The sequence below is a fragment of the Paramacrobiotus metropolitanus genome, unplaced genomic scaffold (assembly GCF_019649055.1).
Source record: "Paramacrobiotus metropolitanus isolate TYO unplaced genomic scaffold, Prichtersi_v1.0 Parri_scaffold0000069, whole genome shotgun sequence".
Taxonomy (NCBI): Eukaryota; Metazoa; Tardigrada; class Eutardigrada; order Parachela; family Macrobiotidae; genus Paramacrobiotus; species Paramacrobiotus metropolitanus.
This window is the reverse complement of record NW_026570289.1, coordinates 175012-197082: the sequence shown is the minus strand read 5'-3', so window position 1 is coordinate 197082 and position 22071 is coordinate 175012. Positions and strand designations below refer to the sequence as shown.

At 46.9% G+C, this 22071-nt stretch overlaps 1 protein-coding gene across 1 annotated transcript; it reads right to left on the bottom strand.

Annotated features, from left to right (window-relative positions):
* Positions 1-8982: 8982 nt before the first annotated feature.
* LOC129594585 (CD151 antigen-like) lies at positions 8983-11782 on the bottom strand. Its single transcript, XM_055491322.1, has 6 exons — positions 11719-11782; positions 11120-11344; positions 10878-10952; positions 10707-10808; positions 9409-9780; positions 8983-9295 (listed from the first exon to the last, which is right to left on the bottom strand). The coding sequence occupies exons 1-6, from the start codon at positions 11740-11742 to the stop codon at positions 9098-9100; spliced, it is 996 nt and encodes a 331-aa protein (XP_055347297.1). The 5' UTR covers positions 11743-11782; the 3' UTR covers positions 8983-9097.
* Positions 11783-22071: the final 10289 nt, after the last annotated feature.

Here is a 22071-nt window from a genome sequence, read left to right as displayed (position 1 = left end):
AAATTAATTTTATTTATTCAAGCGCTATTACAGCAGTTCTCACTGAACGTTTTGTAGGGAACTAAAATTTAAAAACTTTATGCATAATTCCAGTGCGTAGGTTTATTCGTGCTCGAAACCGTTTAAATCAACTGCTGTGTGGGCGCAGTATATATTTTTCAACTTGGCCACATCCAGAGGCGACAACGTTCTCCGTTGGCCCATCTTCCACGGCCAACTGTGGTCCGGGTGTGGCTTGGGCATCATCGCGGGTATCTCGGTAGAACGCGCAAAATCATACGCTCCAAAATGGATGATGGACTCGATATCGTAGGCGGTGCCGTGCATGTCCATTTGGGGCAGGATCTTGAAGTCATCTCGGTGGAGCGGCATGATTTCATCCTCGAAGACCTCGACGTACTGATCACGATCCGGCCGGGTGTGCTCATAGAAGAGACCCAGAGCATGCAGGATCTCATGGAGTAGGACACACTGATTGTCCCAACACGAACGACCTACCGTGACCTTGGTGCAATGGCCCGATGTCTTACCTACATGAGCGTTACAACTGCAACACGGAAAACGGTCATTATGCGGATACGTCCAAGGATACCGGTACGCAACCGGTATGCTTTATTGCCATACGAGAAAGTAAATAATTATTAAATTGACAGTCGCATAGCTGGCAGTGTCTCCGCTAAAAATGTGCCGGGTTTCTGAAGCTCTCCGGGTCAGCGTACCTGTGTCCCGGTGTGCAATAGATATATTCTTGCTCCCTCGACCGTAGTTTTGAATGTCGAATACTCGTCCGTTTTGCTTTCGATTATTCGGAAGACGTAGCGGATTTTCCTGCTCACTGAGATGGCTGTTGTGATAAAAACTAAGAATACTTAATACTAGGGTTGTCATCCCACCATGGTTTTGGAGGTGGGATGTGATGGGAATGTGAACAGGAAGTGATGTGATTGGTGGGATAGATTATTAATTTATTGAATAATTCTGACATATTTTTCATAACAAAAAATTCAAAATTTTATGATAACTGTTTTCAAGAAAGACACCTTTCAAAAACGTTAAAGAAAACCGACGCAACTACATAGTTAAACTACAACAAGTTGACAACCCTCCAAAGTCAAAAGCTGCAAGCAACAAAGGCTTATGGTTCTCGCAGTTTTGCAGCAGTTCGCAAAAACTAAAAAGCCGCTGGTGGATTATGTCAAGTATCTAATGAACCTCTTCCTCCACGGTCACTTCAGTATCGCAATTTCCGGCCACTTTGCCAGATAATTCACAAAATCAAAAACCGCCAAATCACAAAGACGGTATTAAATTGCTACAAGTTTTTGCAGATACATGTATTTTAAAATTAAATCAAACCAAACCACAGGCGAACCAAGTCACTCAAAGTATGCTTTTGCAACTTTTCGCATTTCTCGTTCCTAAACTGCTCTAACACAGAATTTGTTAAAAATGTTGCTAAAAATGTATGTACTGTCGAAGCTCTATAGTTTAGGTAACGGATTTTCACCTTTCATTTTTAAAAATAAAAATTCATCCCATCACATCACCGCCCCATCACTCATCACATTTTTTTATCACGCCCGCAATTGTTCGGCATGATGGGATTGTGAGCAGGAAAACGGTGAGTTTGTGAAACAGTGGGACGACGTGATGACAACCCTACTTAATACCGCCTAATGGTTAAATTCGAGTAATATTATTAAAACGATAATGTGTGAGGTCAATCACATGTGGGTAACCGATGCGCGTGGGGTAACGGAGAAACGCGTAAGAAACTATCCATGACTCAGCGAAAAAATTATCACCCAATCGTAAGTCGAGTACGCTTCCGTGCCGATAATGAAATTGAACACCGAAGTGGACTCATTTTAAATGCTGTAATGGGGTAAATGTGGTATAACGTCGAAAAGTGAATTATGGGTTTTGGAGTGTGATTTGGGTCGCTGGTTTATTATTGGTGGAGGTCAATTACATTTGGGTAACTGTTGCGCGTGGGTAATGGAGAGACGCATAAAAAACTAGCCATGACTCACTTGTCAGCAGAAAAACAATCGTCCAATCGTGAGTCGAGTACGCTTCCGTGCCAAGAAAGAAATCGAACACCGAAATGGAACTGAAAAACTCATTTTTAATGCTGTAATGTGGTAAATGTGGTATTACGTCAAAAAAGTTAATTATGAGTTTCAGATTGTGACTCTGAGTCGCTGGATTTACTTTAGTCCAAACACACACAAATTTTGTTGATCTGTGCAGGAGAGTTACTAGTAGGAGTTACTCGTAGTTTGGGTAATGGTTGCGCTTCGACGTCGAAGCGCAACGCTTACGCGGACAAGTAAGCTGAAAACCCATCCCAGATTTTGTGACTGCGAATCAGAATGTTTGCTTGGTTACGCGCTGTTACGTCACATTTTTTACGCGTTTTCCCGTTACCCGACGCGCAACGCTTACCCAAATGTAATCGACCTCCACCAATGGTGGGATTTTATTCTAGATGCTGAGTAATTCGTATCGGAAGGCTAGCAAACGGAACGGTGAGGTGGCGGCGATTGGGAACTATATGAAGTCGATGGTCAAAACGAATGCATTTAAGCCCGATGTTCTTAGTGTGGATTGTGCGCAGACTTTGACGTACTGTAATGTTTGTGTGGGGTAAATATTTCAGTACAATAACTCGTGCTATGCGCCGTGCAAAAATATTTGTGTTGTGTGGCATTTTATGGCAAAAAAACGTTTTTGTGACAGTATCCAAGCCAAAGATTTTCATCATTTTATACAATTTAATTTATTTAAAATTGGCAGTTTTGTTCTTGCACAATAATTTACGGCATCCGAGTACAGATGTTCGAATTTGCTAGCACCGATTTATATAAATTCTACGACGTTAACCTTCGCCTAACTCTCCATGCTAAACGTACTATTTGCAAATGTAGATGCAAACGTTTGTTAGGGTAACATTTGCGATTCATTTGCGATGGAAATGGCAGGACGTGCCCGATACCAGTTAATTTATTTAAGGTGGCGGCTATTCGCCCGGGACTCCGGGCGAGAAGCCAAAGGGCTATTCGCCCGGGACCCCGGGCGAGAAGCCAAACGGCTATTCGCCCGGGACTCCGGGCGAGAAGCCAAAGGGCTATTTGCCCGGGACCCCGGGCGAGAAGCCAAACGGCTATTCGCCCGGGACTCCCGGCCGAGAAGCCAAAGGGCTATTCGCCCGGGATCGATACCGCGGGATCGATACTGGGCAAGAAACCAAACGGCTATTCGCCGGAGAACGTGGGCCGCAATAGCAATCTTTACGTTCTATAAGTTTTTAGTGTAACCGGTGTATACGTGGTCTTCAAATAAGCCGCTCCAGCAGAACGGAAGTGGTAGTCAGCCGTAATTATGCTGACCAGATAGTCGTACCGTATCGGTGACAAACACCTCAGCCACATTTCAAGGTTTTATTACATGTACAACCTGCTGGCAAAATTTTACCTTATCAAAATGTGAAAAACTAAACGTGAATTCAAATACAAGTTAATGGTATAAACAGCTATAATCAAACGCAGTAAACAGCCAAACGCAGTATACGTAAACAGCTACAGTACTGATCGAGCCAATATTTCTTAAATGAAGTACTCCAGCCAGTTAACGATGAAGTTCCAAGTAAAAATCAAAACAAACAAACGCTAGGAAATCAAAGGCGAAAAACTGTCACTGTGGCGGAAGCGCAGCATGCATTTACAAGTTACAGTATTCCACATGTGCCGTCCTGAAGGTTCCAAAGTTCTCATTCTGCAAACGCGGAAGCATGCTTTGATATAATCAATGCAAGAAAATCATTATTTGCTACGGATTACTTTGGTAGTGCAAGTAATTACTTTGCTTTATGCAGGACATCCGTCGTTTTCGTGTAAAACGTCAAGAACTGGAATCTTCTCCACTTCCCGAAGGCGATTAACTGATGCCTCCGTCAAAACAAACTCAGGCACGCTCGGCTTTGTCCAGCCGGTACGAATTCTTGGAGATGTAGTGATAGGTTCAGCCAGTATTTCCGAATCAATTGCGGTGTGCATCCACTGCCTAAACCAATAACATTGTGAAATCTGAACTTTTATGTCCTGTGTTATTCTGTACTTATATCTGTGTTATCTCTGTCCTGTATATCAATGCAGTTTAAAAAGTACTTGCCTGAATGCGTTTCCGCATTTGAACTTAATTGAATCAAGTTGTACATCAGGTTTCATAATGCACATATACGCGTACGCGCAAGCGTAAATAGCACAGCTGTTCGATGCTCCACCTTGTGGATGCAAGGACACCACACGCACGTTCAGCGGCTCGTTCCTTCCGCACAGAGTCCAAATTTGAATTTTTATCCAATTATTCTGCGCCCAGCCAAGAGAGTCGAATACGAAAACGCACTAAAAAGTATTAATATCGAATCATTTTATTATGCTATTCTGATCAGAAACATTCGTAGCTTACTTGGTCTTTTGGGTTGTACTTGATGGTGACAAAGTGACAGGAGTGGTCGTACAACGGCTGTACCAGGAGGCGGCCGCTGTCGATCTGCTTTCTTACTGTATCAATTACTCCGTAATTCGGCTGGCATTTCAAAATGTGAGACAGGTTTGCGATTTCCGCGCATGTCGGATTTTCGTTCGCACGAACTGTTCGGTTTAGCAGACAGCAGAACGCATTAACCACTCTCATGTCGATGAACTTCCCAAGCTTCAGAACAATGTCCATGTCGTAGTGGTAAACTGGCACACCGTCAATTCGTTTTCGGATTTTTGATTGCTGGGTAGTGGCGTTATCTTCCTGTGCCATCAACAAATATAACTTCGGGATATTTTCGATAATTTTCCCGCATTGTTCCGGTTTGGATATAGAGTGCTGTCAAGCGCTTTTTATCGTCGAGGATGGGTTCCACAATGGCATCTGCGTCGCTTTTTTTAACATTAATAATCACATCCTGTATGACTTCTTCTTCGCTTTTTCCTTGTCTTTTTCCTTTTTTGCATTTTGTTGCGGTGTTGTGGATTGTCTTGTGGATTACTCGCCCGCTGTTCTTTTCTCCGCGATTCGTGTTTATTGCCTTTGCGACTGCTGACGCTGGCAATCCAGTCTTTAGCATGTCTACCGTAGCTGTTCGTTCGGTTTGTGATAGCGCCCTTTTTTGTGGGTACAAGCTATAGGTGGCCAAGCTTAAAGGGTGAATGTGTTTTGTGACGTCAGGGATTTCGGTAAAATAAAAATACGCTTTTCCATCACGTCGCTCTAGCTTCGCTATCGCCTTAACTGTGCAGCCCAGCTTAACAGAAGTCTGATTAGGTCGGTCTTTAGGTCGCGCTTCTGATCGAGGAATTCGCGGCTCGCCGTAGTGAATACATTCGTACACGATTTTGCAGTATCGGTGGGTACTCCTCAATTTATCAGCAATTTGCAGTGTGTCAGTACGTTTTCCTTTAACAAAATACTGGTACGTAGAGTCCATGTAAGCGTTCATAAAGCCTTCCAGTTCCGCATACGACCCAAATTCGGAGTCAAGTGTCAGTTCTTTGTCCATGGCTTCCCTTACGTTACGCCTTGGACTACGTCATTGTGCACCTGCGAACACAACTGTATGTGTATCGTAACCTGCAAGTGCAAGGTTGTTGTATTGTGCAAGGTTTTGTCTGCTGTTTCTGTAAAAGATTTGTTGGTCACCGCTGTTTGGCATATACAGAGGTTATTCAGTCAAATGAGGACACTTTTTGGAAATTAATGCTTAGCCGTCGCAAACTTATTTTACTTTTTTAGGAATTTTATCAGGTAGCCGGGTAGTTTTTGACTTAGCTACATAACTACTAAACATTATTATGAAAAAACAGCTACATAACTACTAAACATTATTATGAAAAAACAGACTTATAACTAATAGAAAATGTTGCTAATAATGTGATTGCCAAAGCCGTAAACAAGCTACTACGAAAAAAAGTAAACATGGGTACATACAATGCCGATATGAAATAACAATTCCATTGTAAAAACACTGTTATTACGGCTAACACAAAAAAGAAATAAGTTGACACAGACAGGCTCCACCCTCTGCCGGAAATACTTGATCATTCAAGGTCTGTGTGTAATGAGTATCGAAGGGTGATTACAAAAAATAAACAATTAATTTAAAAACCAAAATAAACGACAGTACAAAAAGTAAAAAGTGGGTAAGCCGGTTAGCTAATAGTAAATACAACATCAGTCCGACAGCGGTGACCGACATAGCCTTTTGTGTGTTTAGCTTTTTTTCGATCTAGCAGAAATAATTTAGATTTAATTTGTGCATTGCCTACGTCTTTAACAAAAGGGCACTCAAGATGTTATTACAGCCACCTTTAAGGTGCTTGCCGCCATAACAACTTAAAGCGCCCCTTCCTATCTGCCAACCCGCTTTTCCTGTGATTCAAATTACTGCTGTCTTATGGACATCGGTCAATGCAGTATAACACAAAGTAAACTCAAAAGGAAAAGTACATGTATAAACTTGACGGGAATCGCTAACGGCTTATACAGTATCATTTTTACTAACCTCGGTGTTTGATTAGCGGAATAAAAACGGAATTGCAGTGAACGGCAGCCGTAAAAAAACGTTGTAAGCGGCGTTATAAGTATTAACCGGTATAAGTATAAGCGGTATAAGTATTAACCTGGATAAAATTTCAACCAAACGAAAGTGACAATTTGAATGCAGGTAATTTTATTCCAAATGAATATGCCGCTTGCGTGTTGAGGAAGCGAATAACTTATTCGATGGCACTTTTGTTAACTGGCCAGTGGTTACTGATCGCAAGAAAGTGAGAAATGTTGTTTGTCTGTGTTCTTTGAATTGTTTTACGGAGAAATTACGGAAGATGGCCTAGTTACTGCTTTAAAAGGAACAGACAGATCACGGGAAAGTGTCACTCGCCGTCGCTGTCTGTGATCTTTTGTTTCTATTATGATACCACCTGCAAGGGGTGAAAGTCCAAACCCGGGCGAATAGCCATGTGGCTTCTCGCCCGGGAGTCCCGGGCGAATAGCCATTTGGCTTCTCGCCCGGAGTCCCGGGCGAATAGCCATTTCGTTTATTTAAAATTCCGGAAAAATTTTACACCATGCCCGTGTCACAGAGGAATGCGCGGTTGCAGTTGATAAAACTGTCCAAACAAATGCACCGTATGCCGTACGCTTTTGCCGGTTGATGAAAACACTTTTGCGAGTCGTTTCTGTATGAAATAACAACCGGCAAACGTGCTCTCTGTTACATAATCTGCAGGGTTATGGCTTAGTGATCGCCTGGATCTTTGCCAAGACGGAGATTTTTCCTGTGACTAATCTTATGACACAATGGATCTGCTGATTTGCTGCTCTTTGCTTCTTGATCTTGACGATTACCGTCCGAAGGACCACAAATGATGAAATATTGCAGTTTACTACAAATTCAGAAGCCGAAAATGTAAGATAACGAGCGGCGGGACTGGGAAACATTCATTTATACGACGCGCTTTTGCCTGTCAACCCTGCCTCAAGCTGTGTTAAAGCGAAAATCGCCCGTAATCGTTATATTATAATTCCGTAAGATTATATTCCGTTATATTACAGAGGGTGAGCCACCCACATTGGCACACTTTTGGTAGGAAATTATTTGTGACTTCCAGGCTCAAGTCCTTTTAAATCCGCTGATGCAGTTTTTTTCCTTAGCGCTCTGTTAACGGAAAACAACTAATTTTCCAAGAAGATATTGCGCACACGTGACATAAAGTGACCACAAGTGTCCGCGACCGGCGAAAAAAACCCAGACAAAACATTTCACTTTGTATTTTTGTTTTTAAATGATTATTAAATGAAGCAAGAATTTTTTTGGTCACATTCAGTTTCTAATTTTAGAAGATTTTAAGGGTTATATGAAAACGTACAAAGTTGTGTGAAAACCTTGTTCAGGATCCCGAGGGAAAAAAAACAGAAGTATTAAAAAATTGGGGATTTACACTCTCAATGAAGCGGCTGGCTTTTGCAGTGGGAAACTCGTGGTAAAAAAACCGCCGATGCCGATTTCGCTTTGATATAAACAAATATTTATTTTGACAGGCTTGTAGAAGATATTCTATGAAATTCAGGACGAATGGACAATTAGTTAGAGAATGGCAGATGTTTTCTGGACATCCGGTCAGTTTTGGGAGCCGACGTCCAGAAAAACTCAACCATGGCTTTGATCAAAACCGAATTACACTTGTTTTAAAGAGCACTGATTCTTTAACATTTTAATGCATCTCGTATGTAATGATCGGTAAAGGGGGATTTTTAGGAAATTGTTTTGCGAAAGGCATTCCAGTTTTGAAACGCACTGTTTTACTACCCCGCTCCAGGTTTTTCTTCCTGGATTTTGAAAGACATCCTTTACTAAGCTCAGACAAATTTATCAAGTACAATATACCCCAGGCTATCGGGTAATGTTTTGGAAAAAATTGTTGTAGACGAAAGGAAGTTTTAAAAAATCAGTTTGTGCATTGTGCCAATGTCGGTGGCTCACCCTCTGTATATCTTGCTTGTCAGTGGATTTTCTACCACATTTCTTTTCTTTTCTTGGTACCACCCCGAAATGCATCCCATTTTGGTCCAGCTGTGCACTCATGATATTTCTTCGCATTTCGCCTACAATTACTCTGTATATAAGCTGTATTCGTCGGTGATTTGGCCGTATTTTTTAGGCAACCGCTGAGCGTGCGCCAGTATTCAGCTGTACTTCGTCTGGATCTGCCCGGTATTCCTACTGGAGAGAGCCACTGCCGACAAGTGAATACTCCAGTGATTTCTTCACCGAACGCATGACCGGTGCTATCAAAAAAGTTCGAAATTTTTCGAAAAATCTAGAAGGAAGTGGTTTTTCTTGCGAAATCAGATGTATTTCATCGGCTAGTGGTATCGACCTGCTGAGCCTATGTACGTGGATAATGCATGCGGAGATGACTTAAAATTTTAGTTTTTGCTTCAGACTGCACCAGAAAATCCTCTAGCAACACATTCCAGCAACATCAGCATAAAATCATGAAAAATTATGTCTATCAAACAATCTGACATTGTTGCAATAATTCTAAGACGAGGTTCTGTAATTTGGTGCGCTTGTTGAGACCGACTGTAAGCTTGTTGTTTCGAGCGAAAGTTGAGTAGCTGTGCCCGCGGATCCGGTTACTGGCTGGGGAATTCCATCATCCTTAATTTTGTGGTAGTTGAGAGCCATGTTGTTCAGTGTTCGCCAAGCACAGCAAAGTACGGCAATAAAACCGGCAAGCTGGAAAAAAATAAACTGAATTAGATGTATATAAAGTGTATTAATAAAATAATCTGAATTAAAATCGGAACAGGAGTAACTAATCAGAAACTGTGCAACTGGGAGCTCCTTACCTCTAAAAAGAGAAATACAAACGCGATGACCAGCGTCGCGTTTAGTACAACTGTGTCCAGATGGGCGTTCATTTTCGGTGCACATCCTTCAGTGTAGATATCGCAGAAGTCATGATCCGAGCTGATCGAGCACCCGGCCAGCGTTTTCAGATCAATAGTGCAGCGGCTTTGCTCCACCTTACAGCAGGACGGAGGTGGCATGTAGAACGTTTGGTATCCTATTGACTGATGTTGAAGTCTCGCGAAGCTTTCCCGGCGGTCAGTTCTGTTCAGCGGAAGTGTAAAATTTGGCCCCAAAATCCAATTTTGAAGGTGATCTTTGGTCTTTTGATCCAGCCAATCCTGATAACTTTGCGAACCACAACACTGACCCTGCAAAACAGTAAAAATGTTGGTCAGTTATTCACAGTGGTTAATTTTAACAGCATGCAGGGATATCATAAGCAGTATATTAAGCATTCAGTCATATCATAAGCCTAACTAGTTATAAATAACACCCGTTTTTAAACTCGTATTACGCCAAACAACGCTTGTCTTGTTCCAATATGTTGAATTTCTTAATACTATGGTAGATAATAATACTATGGTAGATAATAATACTATGGTAGATAATAGATTGCTCGAACTGTAATCAGTTGTTGACTAACACTTTCGGCAATGTCGACGAATTATCAGTCCGCTGACTAATTCAACGGTGATACAAATAATTATCCCAAACACACTTTGAACTTGTGCCCGCTCCCCTTATTGTCTGCTGTGAGTTACATTAAAGCATTGCTGTACTCGTATATTTATCATTATTATTTTTCTAATTGTTCGTCGACGGATAAGACAACGCGCTAAGAATGCATTGTTCAGGGTTAACTGCAGAAAAATCCACTCGCACCATTTATGCCAATCGAGTTCAACGCGCTACCGTCGCCAAAACCACAGCACATTATAGTACACGTAAAATTAAGAATAGTATCCGTTTCTCTTTAGAAGGCCCGTCCCAGACACCAAGATTGTAATAGCAAAGTCGACGCAGACGTTGTCATAATCGTTTTTTTTACCAGTTTCCGCTCTACTTGCAATTCGATTTGCGGGTCATATGCGTTCGCTTTGTAGGAAGTGTTAATGTTTAATAACTTAATAGAATTAAGTATTAGCACGTTAAGAGTTGTGTTAAGTGCTAGTACAGATCTGTACAGATAGACTGCCCTTTGCGCGATAGTATGCGGCATAAATGGAACGCGCCAAGGTTATCTCAAATATTTGTAGCTAACGACCTACCACATCTACCGTGAAGACCACCTTGCCTTAGATTGTTTGAAATCTATTTCCTCCTGAATAGATCCGTTGGGTGTGGTCTTATACAGGTGAATGCTGTGCAGCAAATCGGTATTTGTCCATGTTTCCATCTGCAAAAGTAAAACCCGTTACTGACAAAAACTTATTTCTGTAATAAATTTTTCTGGTTTCTTTTTTACCAAATCTCTTTCTGTCTGAATGAAAACGATGCCAAAGATCTGGAAACCACCGAGAAGTGCAAGCAGTGCGGTTACCTGCAAACAAAAAAATGAGGACGCTGGTCTGTTGCAATCCTACATTCTGCCAATCGGCTTAATAGAGCAGGTATAGTTGTTACTTGTTACTTATGATTAAGTGTCATCGCTTGACTTTTCTCTGTTGTTTGCCGAATTATTAATTGAAATAAATATTCCTGTCTTACACCAAAGAGAGCCATCAGCATCCTGACCGCTTTGTCGTCCTTATGAGCCCAGGCCGCAGTGGCGCCTAGTATACCGATGCCCATAATAAAAATCCCAGCCACTCCCACGATTCCTTTGTGCCAGGTTCGGTGCTGATCGGCCAGTTGCAGAGCGTCGAAAATGTAATTATTCTGGTAATCCAGTTCCAGGCAGAAAGGCAGAATGAAGATAACAAAGCCCCCAACCTGCAGTTCAAAAGCGGGAATTATTCTGCTAGGAACACGATAGTGTGGGCAGGAGCGTTACTAATTGCACAATTTTGCACCTCCAATAATTAACTCCGGACAGTGGGACACCAACGTACGTAGGAAAAATACAACGCAGGTGAAATACTCGTAAAATACTACAAAAATAACCAGGGCACATAAGGAGGCTCCAAATTAAAAAAATTTTTATTTTTTGCAGAAGGGGTGCACACTTACGCAGTATACTTAAAAACAATTTCAGCTGCTGTAATCAAGAAAGGCGTGGTCAAACGTAAATTAAAGGAACATACAATACCACATGTTTTTACAGGAAGTATAAATTTTTTGTAAGTAGATACACATTTTTTGCAAACCTTTCTAAACTGATAATCGAACATCCTGGCTGACGAATTAATTTTTAACAATATTTAAATTTAATTTTAACACTTTGTAACAATATACTGAATACTCGGTATTGAAAAATTATTATACCTTTATTGAAAAATTATTAAAAATTTGTTAAACCATATAACGCACGCGATGATCAAGCGCGAATGAAGGTTACGCGTAACAGGCAAGCGCGAGGAGATCACGAGTGGTGCTTTATTGTACAAATAAAGGAACAATGCTGCGTAATAGCAGGGAATGCAAGAACAAAGCACTGATGGCTAAACAAGCAAGTGAATGCTAGAAGAGCTCTTGAGCGTTCGTCAAGGCGTGAAAGAAGCAACTGGCGGCAAGCACGTGCTGTGTGCCATCAGCTGTGTGATGATGCGCAGACTGGACTCAATCCAACGCGAGCGTATGAACGCTGAGTCATACTGCGAGAGGGACGAGAGAGCAAGTATGCTCAGTGTGTGCGCTGCGTATATCCGCTTCAGCGGATATGAGTGCAGTGCAGCAGCACACGTACGTACAGCGAGAGGCGATATGGCAAGCATGAGTGCAAATACGTCCATGGTGGGCCGTATGCACCAGGCGCAGTCATGTGCCTCTGACATGCCTCTGGGCGGGAATCCGAGCTCCTGCGAAGGATGCTCCGACTCGGTACCGCACCAGTACCGCACAACTCTCCAGTCGGACCCAATGTGGGGTCGCTGGTACGCGTCCTCTGGCAGTGGGAGTCCGGTGTCTGGTCGACCGTCCCTTCTTCACTTCCGAACCCATGAGTGGAAACCACTCACGGCCGAAAAATCCGGAAGCCGCTCGGGCGTTTCGTTGGACCGGTGATGCTTCTGTTGGCTGGCTTCTTGCTTCTGTTGGCAACGGAGAACAATGTGAAAGAAAAGTGTAATGAAAGTTGTATACAGCGCGAAAGAAAGTATGAAATAAAGTTTAATCACAATTCCAGTGAGCAAAAGGGGTTACAAAAACAGATCTGTTAAAGAGATCGAACTAGAAAAATACAATTCCGTTTGTTAGGAGAAATGCTAAAAAAATGCAAAAATCTGTCCGGGGTCCTATTCCGACTAGGATGACGTCCACGGGGCAGTTGAGTCTCCACGGGGTCTCCTGTCCACTTTCATCCGGTAAGTTGGGTCCGGGGCATCGGTTCCCGGGTTACCCGTCGTAACCGGTTAAATTCACCGAGGTCGGATAAGCACGGTTAAACACTTACTTCCGACTCGTATCCGTCCGTCGGGATAGAGAGGCACTGTTGCGAGTTGCAAATGCCGAGGCATCCTCTCTGAATGGGGAATAGAACCGAGGTCGGTTTGACCAAGGTCGGCCTACCGGTAAGTCGACCGGCGGCTGGGAAATTCGGCTATGTTCCGAATTCTTAAAGTCCAGGTCGGAAAAGGCTGTATGAAAGTCATGCGGCCTGTGTGGTCGTCATGTACAGCAGTTCCGTTCAAAAGTGGTCGGTTACAACCGTTCAATCTGCTACCACGAGCCTAGTTTTTAGTATTCCGAGTCGAACTGGCTCGAGGGTCCGGTCGGAATTTATGAGTTTCAGCGATGGAAGTGTCCAGTCGACTTCCATCCGATCTGTTCCGTTGTTATCCGACCTTCTGTCGAGGTCGGTTATCCTATCCGTCAGTGGTCGACTAGGGTTAACCTGCAATAACATGCCCATGTGGGGCTAAACAAGTTCCTTCAAGTCGAATTCGTCCACCGCAGATATCTGTCGTTCTTCTTCCGTCATGTTGACTAAGTTGCCGACTTCCGACATGTGGTCGGTTATGGTCGACTTCGGAAGGTCGGATGAACTATGTTTCCATCCGTCCGAAGGTCGGATTTTTCCGTTAGGAGGTCGGTTCTCGACTTCTGAATGTCTTTGCCGACTTGTTGTTGTACCCTACCGACTTGTGTACGGTCACTTCCGACCTCGGCTTGAGGTCGGATATCCATATCCAAGTTCGGAGGTCGGCTATTTTCCGACTTCCCCAGGTCGGATAAACTTTGTGTCTATCCGCCGGGAATGTAAGTTCTTCCACTGAGAGGTCGATTTCGTACTTCTGGTTGGTTTTCCGAGCTGTTGTCGCTTACTTCCGACCTCCATCTGGTGGTTGTCAACTTCATTTTAGGAGTCCTGTGCGTTCGGCTACAGTTGGCCGGGTCCTTGGTGTCAGGACATCCCACGGTCAGTTCGGACTGGCAGAAGGATGTTCGGCAGCACAACTCCGTTCCTTCTGTTATTTCTGACGTGAACTCCAGGTCGGATCCGAGCTACTGTTGAGGTCGGTCAATCCGAATTACTTGCTTCTGGGTCGCCAAGTCCTGTGAGGTAGGAGTTTCTTGGCATCTGTTGGCCGGTTGGCTGGCGTCTCATCATGCACTGCGCTCGCTCACAACGCTAAGGGTCTTTGTGGCCCCGGTTGCCGAGACAAGCTCTTTGGTTTAAACTTCATGCACATGCAAGTCCCTGAGGTCGTCAGATCCGATTCTTCCATTCTGTTTTGTCGCGAACCTGTGACGCCTAGCCGCTCTGTTGGGGGTAGACGACTCACGTCCGCGGGGAAATTTTTCTTTGCCGCTGACGAAGACCGACTGGCCGGTACTGTTGCGGGCAAGTGGGCATCGCCATCGGGGTTCGTTAAGGGGTGCAGGTCGAGTATTCTAACTCAGTCTGCCTAGGATGTTCCATTGAAGGCATGGGGAAGCAGGTCGCGGCGGAGTCGTTGGTACACCAGTATCCAAATCACCGTCGCTGTTCCTCTTCAGGGAATGGCAGCACGTTCAGAGACGCGCGTAGTCGTGGTCACCGGTGAATCGGCTGGTTTACCCGATATCGGCCGGGGGAGACTGCGGTTGATCTCCAGGTACAGAGCCTGTAGGTCTGGATTCAAACGGAGAATCCGGTTAAGTTACCACGTTGCTACTGCCAGCTTCCGTCCATGGTCGACTTCTTGTTGGTCGGCTACCAAATACTCCGTCGATCTGTGTGATCGTTTAAAGGTAGCGAGTCGTGGTTCTAACGATCTGCGTCGTTACAGGTCGAACAGTTTTCAAAACCGATCTTTGTGATCGGCTTGCACAACCGACCTTTGTGGTCGACTTGCGCAGCAGTATCCGTTATGTCTCCAAGTTATGGGCGAAGTACGAAGTCGACCTTTGTGGTCGGCTCTCGTACCTAGTCAAATCCGAGTCTTCCTGCACTGTTGGCGGCTCGGCCGAGGATTTCCGCTGTTTACAATGGTGAAGGCTGCTCGGCTACCCGGTTCCGAAGTTGGCCACGGGTGCTTGGCAAACATGGCGTGGAACGCGCGCAGCGACGTGTTCCGCGCCATGTTAGCGTAATCCTCTCGGTTTCTTCTCCGGAGTCGGTTGGCCGGAGTAATCTCCATGTAACGCGGATTGGGGCTTCTGTTGGCTCCGATGGTCGCAGAACGTGGTTGACGATCTGCTTTGTTAGCAGATGTGGTTACGATCTGTTTTTGCCAAGCTGGGGAACTGGGGTCGGTTGCCCAGTTCGTTCCAGGGGATTCCTTGGGGACGTACCGGTACGGTGAAAGAGCCGAAATACCCGGGTCTAACCACGCGTTTCCGGGTCCGACCAAAGAATCCGGCTGACTTGTGTAGTCGGCCTTCTGGCAAAACCGTCGTTGACGTCCGCCGCGTACATGGTTAGTCATTTTCCAAAAGAAAACTAGAGGGAAGTGTCCATTCCGAAGTCGGTTCTCGACGGCGCTGTTTCTCAGCTAGACTGTTTCTCAGTCGGAAGGTCGGTTCTCGACCGTGCCGTTTCTCGGCAATGCCTCCTTGAAGTTATTCCAATATGGGATCGAGTTCCAGTGTGGGAACACGATCTTAACTGAGTGGAACTTCGACAGGTTTGTCGCCGCCGAAGTAATCTTCTTCTTCATCGTCGTCCGGGCCAGGTCGGTTATGTGGCCGTATATTCGGGTCCCTTGGTTTGCAAGTCGCCGGGCCACTCCGCTGAGACATCTCGTCAGTCTCATCCGTTTCTTGGCCTAAGCGCTCCGCTCTGCTCTTCCTCGATTCCTTGGCCGCTTGTTTTGCGGAGCCGCAGCGCATATGGTCGTACGCCAGGTGCTATGTCATCCGACATCCAAGGTTCGTAGGGCGACGAGTTGAATCCGCTAGGCAAAGTTTTCTTTTCGCGGTACCAGCTGATGAATCGAGTTGCGTCGTCGCTGGGATCTACGTGATCCTCACGAAAGGCATACTTTGTCGCATACCGTTCGTGGGTGTACAGCAAGTCACGCATCCAGACAGCTAGGATAACACTTCTCATCGGTGTGCCGAGTTGGGCTACGAGGGTTTCCACAGCCGCTGGTATCATCTCGTTCTGGTACAGTCCGTACAAGGTGTAATGGCAAAAGTAATTGCCGAGTCGAGCTGCGAAGATGAATCGCAGGAATGCCGTGACTCCGTCTTGGGCCGTGTCGACTTCTCCTTCCGGAAGATACTGGGTTAAGTCCAGTGCTGCCCGAGCCGCGGTGATTACAAAGGCTGGGTGTGCGTCCGTAATGACGAACTGGGCAACACTCTCCAACTCGTCATGGGAGTATTCCCGAGCTCCTAGTTGGCTCGCACGTGTTCCGTCCGGGCTGTACAATGGTACATTCAGCAAGACCGGGTCGGTCATCGACGGCAACGCATTCGATCTGGTGTACGGGTGTTCAACATTCGGCGCTGTGTGCGCGTTCATGTTGAAGTCGGCCTGCCACTGGTGTTGTTCGAACAGCGCCTGATATCCGGATCGGACGAGGAATTGACGAAGGTTTTCTACCATCCGCCAGATTTGTGGTCGGTACCGTTCCTCGTAATTCATGACGTTCATAATGTGGTTCGTCCTTTCGGTAGGGTGTGGCATGACGACCTCGATTCCTTGTTGTCGAGCTCGGTCATAGCGAGGGTCTTCTCGGATCGGCACTTCCACTTGTGGCAGTTGTGCCATCTGGTCGGCTACGTCGACGTCCATCTGCTCCTGTTGAGCTGCCAGTTCAGCTTGGACTTCGGCCGGTGGTTCTGCTTGTTGAGCTTCCGGCCGTTGTTCAGGTGGGATGACGTTACGTTTCGACTTATTTGTTAAGTCGACCGTAAGTCCGATCCCTGTTTCTCCAGATCCAGTACGTTTCCCTGGTGGAGCTCTGGTTGGCTCCTTTCCCGCTTCATGGATAACGGCTCGTTGCGCTTCGATTCTGTCTCGAAGATCAACTGGGCCAATCCGGTGTCTAAGATCATGTCCCGCAAGGTTTTTGCTCGGTCGGCGCTGCTGTTGAGCGCGATTTCCAGGGATTCCGGATTGAGGAATCTGCTGAGAAACAGTTGGACGGGCCTGTGTGACCACTGGCGTTGCCCTGTGTGGGATTGCCATCAACTGTTCCTGAGTTGCCGGTGTGAAGGTAACTGGCTGTTGAGTTCCGTCCGGCATATTCATCATCATCGTTATAGATGCGCCGGTCATCGGTCGGTTCGGATCTCCGACGAAAGACATCGCGTATTGTAGGAGTTAATTCTCCGACTGTCGGGAGACCCTGTGTGGGTGTCTGTACCCGAATCTTTATTTCCGGTTCGAAATCGGTCGGTGGTGGATGGACTCGCATTGTGGCGATCTTCCTATCGACCTCCTTTATCTTCTTCTGGTCGTCAAGTTGACGTTGCAGGTCCAGCATCTGGCGGTACTCGAACAGCCTATTTGTTAGGACTGGTGGTCGAGTTTCTTCCCATCTCGGGTCGCGAGCTCGTTGTCGCTGAATTGTAGCCAGATTGTCCTGTTCATATGACTCCAGTTGATTAATCAGGTATTCTCTGCCGGCCAAGTACCGGTATGCGCTCAAATTGCCAGCGACAACGTTTAGGTAAAGTGCCGCCGCCTGAGCACGGTGTTGCGCTCCGGTGCCGGAAATTCGTTCGTTCGTAAAGGATACGATGCACAGCGCGCAGGGCATTCTGTTGTTGTCCCTCGTCGCATTATCCATGCACTGTTGGCAGTCCACCGTGAAGGCTTCCGTTCGGGGCTCTTCCGTACGAGTCTGTCAAAACAAAAGTCAGCAAACCGTTTCTCGGTTGCATCCTATAATTTACACCCTATAATTACTACGGTCGGGCCAGGTCGGTTCTCGAACTGGTCCAAGACGCCTTTGTGGTCGTCTAATGAGGTAAGTCGACTTCTGTTGGTCGATGACGCCTATGTGGTGTCAATGGGAGGAGGTCGGTTATGCCTCTCTCCCAACGCGTTCTGCGTTTCCTCATTCCCGTGTAGGTGCTTCTGGCGACCCGAGCCGACTTGCTTGGTGCGAGTCGGCCAACTCGGTCGATTGTGCCGAGGTCGGTCGTTCCTTCGGTAAATGTCCATGTCGATGATTTGATGGATTTAAGGCGATAAACCGTTGACCGCCTTGGGTTTTATCGGTATTTGTGGCGAATTGTTGTTGGTAGAGTGCCTTCGATATGACGAATTCTAGTTCGTCGTCCAGGGAGTACTTCTTCCGTCCGGCAATCGTGTCCGGTTTGGCCTTGTATTTGGGATCGACCAGCTGCGGTTCCGTCGATGTCCACTGGAACTCAAACCGCGCTATAAGTTGGTGGAGTATTTCTCCGCGGGTAAGTCCGTCAGGGTGCCAGGACATTTCCATGCACGCTTCAATAGCGTGTATCCATCCTTCATATGTTGAAGGAGCCGGGTCTTTCTTAGCCGGTGGGAACTCGTAGTACATCCGCTTTCCGCTGGTGTATGTACGTATCAACTTCCCAGCATGGTATCCTAGGTCGCAGTAGTGTCGTACGTTGTTCTGACTAAGTTGTCGCCAATCGCCCGTCTCATCTACCTTCCAGTGTTGGAGGAGTTTGAAGGCGATTCTTGGTGTGGCGAACTTCGGTCCTCGTGTGGCTAAGGCCTTCAGAGCGGCGAATGTGTACATCCATCCGGCGTCATATTCCGAGACACTCGGCTTGGGTTTCGAAGCCGATTTAATGCCGGTATACTTCAACCTAACGTTGACCAGTGGGGGAATGTCGTCTGGTAGGACTTCTATCATATCCTCATGGAAGTCCGAGCGAAGTGGCTGGTGGTCGGAGTCGGGCGTCAGTGGTACTCGTTTACCGTACTGACGAGGAACGTATACTCCGCCATCGTCTTCGTTACTCTTGGAGTCGTCGGCCTTGTCGCCGCTATCCTTCTCTTCGGGTTGTTTAGCCGGTATCTCCGGTTCGGCCTGCTGTTGAGGTGCCGAGCTCGACGGTGGTGGGGGTTTACCGTTTCCATCGTCGTCGTCGTCGTCATCCTTCGGCGATCCATTTCCGGGTGTTCGGAAATCTTCGTCGTCGTCGTCTTCGTCTTCGGTTTCTTCCTCGGATGACGAGATCAGCTCGGATGACTTCGGTTCCTTTTTCTTAGCCGGCTTAGTCGACTTCGTTTTAGTCGACTTCGACTTTCCCTTCTGTTGGGTCGAGTCTTCTGGTTCCGGCGAAATTTCCATAGGCGAGGACGGTGGAAGTGACTGTACGTCCTTCGGTATAAACCGTCCCTTCGCACTCCGAGTTGGTTTGGCTGTGCTTGCTCGTCCCGCCGGAGCCGATGCCGTGCCGACATATGTTGTCGGTTCGTGCGGTGCTCGAGGTCGGGTTAAGGCTTGTACTCGTCTTTGTGACGACTGTGCAGCCGTACGAGCTATATGCAGCAAAGTGGCTGCATCTTCCGACGGTTGTTCGTTGGATTCACTGTATTCTTCGGTCGGTTCCGTGCCCGCCGGAGGCTTGTCCGTGTTGACGTAAGACATCCGGAGGTTGAATTCACGCCGATGTTGTTCCGGTATGAAGTTTGGCACGGTATACCGAACTGGCACATCGCGTTCCGCATTAGTCGTCTGGAGAGTATGTTGCTCGACCAGGAGCGCGATTCGTTCGCCTATCCTATACGTGATAATTTCGTCGATGTTCCCCTTCTTGTCCATGTACATCACGTTGTATACACGGGCGATTTGGACCAGAGTCGATCCGCGGGGGTTCCGAATGTATCCGATACACCGTGCAATTCTAGTCGGTGTGTCATCCGCGTTCCTTGCTGCTGCACTTTTAAGTGACTTGATGAGGTCCGGTTGGATAAGTTCAGCCATTCGTCCCCATTGTCGGTGGACGGCGACTGCTAATCCATAGTCGAGAGTCCAGGCGACGATTTGCATCATGAGTTGATGCGTTAACCACTTTCCGGTTTCGCCTTCGACTTGTATGTTATTCGACAAGTCTTGTACCAGGGATTGGTAGATGTCCCTGCCATTTTCCTTGGCACTCCGAATACTACGGACGACTTCGACGTGTACGCGGACTGTGCGGATTAATGTGTCGACCGGGTCCTCCGGCTGTTCGTCCGGAAGACGCTCGCGTACATCGTCTGGAGCTGGCCACTGGGATTCGTCGGTGTCCGCTCCATGGTTAAACATTTCTTTCATGTCGCCTTTAAATCCTTCATAGGGATCCCCATCTCCGTGGTCGGAGATTGAATCCTTATCTTCAATGTCCGAGGCCTGATCGGATTCTACATCGGACTGTTGCTTGGATGTTGAAGGCTGAGATTGTTCGGGCGGGGTCGGTGGTCTTGGTGGGTTTCGTAGCCGACCTCCTGAAGTCTTAGCCGGCTTTGTGCCGGTTCGTTCCATGACTTCCTTAAATTTCCGTTCGACCGCCTCCTTGTCGTGCGGTTCTTGAGCCTTCTCCTTCTGCTCGGTCCTTTGTGGGCCGGCATCCGAAATATCCAAGTCGTCGGATGACTTATGCCGCTTGGCCGGATTGGGCTTCGGCGTCTTAACCGTGGAGTCCGACTTCGGTTTGGCCGGCTCCTTGGTTTCCGACTTGACTGGTTTCTTTTGGGTTTCCGTCGGTTGCGGCTTGGCAGACTGTTTTGCTGCTTCCTTCTTAGCCTTCCGTTTATCCTTGTGGGATTTCGCGGAATTAGCCGAGTTGATGACCCTTGCGTCGAGATCATCGTCGATTTGGACAGAAGGTTGTCTAATCGGAGGGGGAACTTTCATTTTGACGACGGGTGGTTGTACCGTCTTCTTGGTTGACTTGGGTTCCGGGGCGGTGGCTTTGCGCTGAGTCGGCGTAGCCTCTTGTAGGGCTTTAGGTCGACTCCTTTCCGCCCGGTAGTGTTCTCCCATTCGTTTCATCACGTCGGCCATCTTCTCGGTAAGTCGGTCGTGGTCACGCCGAGCTTCCGTGGTATTTCCGACTATACTGGCACGTCGGATTCTCAGCGAATGCCAGAGTTCCCTATCCTCTGGGTACGCCATGTCGATGCAGGCGTCCTGTTCCGACCTCGTTAAGTCCTTTACGTGTTGTAGGGCTAGGTCGTCATGAAATTCCCGCGACGAGTCTTGAGGTGGTTTCTCCTTGGCCGTACTCCGTTTGGTCGGTATGTTACCCGACTCGGTCGTCGACTCGTTCGTTCGAGACTCGTCTATTGTTAGACGTGGACCAGAGTGAACGGAGGTCGGTTCGTCCCTTTGTGGTGACGTTTCGACCGTAATTCCGACTCGCGCTTCCGAAGGGGATGTTGTATCCATCGCTTCTTCGGTTTTCTTTGGTTTCGTTGGGGTGTTCCGAGGTGAGAACCTAGGTGGTTTCTCAGTCGTCGGTTGACTTGGCAGCTTAGTCGGCTGGGATGCTGATCGAGTCGGCGAAATCTGCTTTACCGGCGATCTACCTCGTTTCGGTGTAGATCCCTTCGTAGGTGCCGCTGCCTTTTGATGCATGGAGTCGTCGGAGTCGATGTTGTCCGCGTTCTCCTCATCTTCGCTACTATCCGACATTGTTATCGGAATCTTCTCGGTAACCTCTTCTCCAGGCCGAGGTTGAATCTCCAATGTGTAGGCGCCCGGGTTGATGCTCGGATTGCGGAGCCGCTGAATCGTCTGGATCATGTTCGTATCCAGCGGGAGTTGTCGTAGCTCCTGCTTTCCGCATCTCAGAGTAACCAACCTTCTCAGGACTTTGTCTCTATCCTGGATGGTAGCATGGATCTTCTGGGCCATTTGAGTCTGTTGCTCTTCTGTCATGGTCCGATCTCGAATACCTCCTTGAAGTTGTGCTTCGTAGAGTATCCGTTGAAGGTCCAGCGTTTTAGCTTGGCCGACTAGCTTCTTATGGACGGCCGGAGTAAACAAGGCTTTTGCTCCCATCACTTTCCGCGACGGGCTCGGCTTCTCTTCGGCCGGTGGTAGGGAAGACGGGGTCGCCTTCAGGATTTCCAAGAGTTGTTCCTTGGTCCTGACTGGGACTGGTGATGGCGACTTCGACGGGAAGAGCCGCCTGCGTGGTCC

Coding starts and splice junctions, on each gene's coding strand:
- LOC129594585 (XM_055491322.1), bottom strand. CDS start 11,742: ATGTTCGATTATCAGTTTAGAAAG. Junction 10,953..11,119: donor TGCTGATGGCTCTCTTTGGT/GTAAGACAGGAA, acceptor TTTTGTTTGCAG/GTAACCGCACTGCTTGCACT. Junction 10,809..10,877: donor TTCAGACAGAAAGAGATTTG/GTAAAAAAGAAA, acceptor TTACTTTTGCAG/ATGGAAACATGGACAAATAC.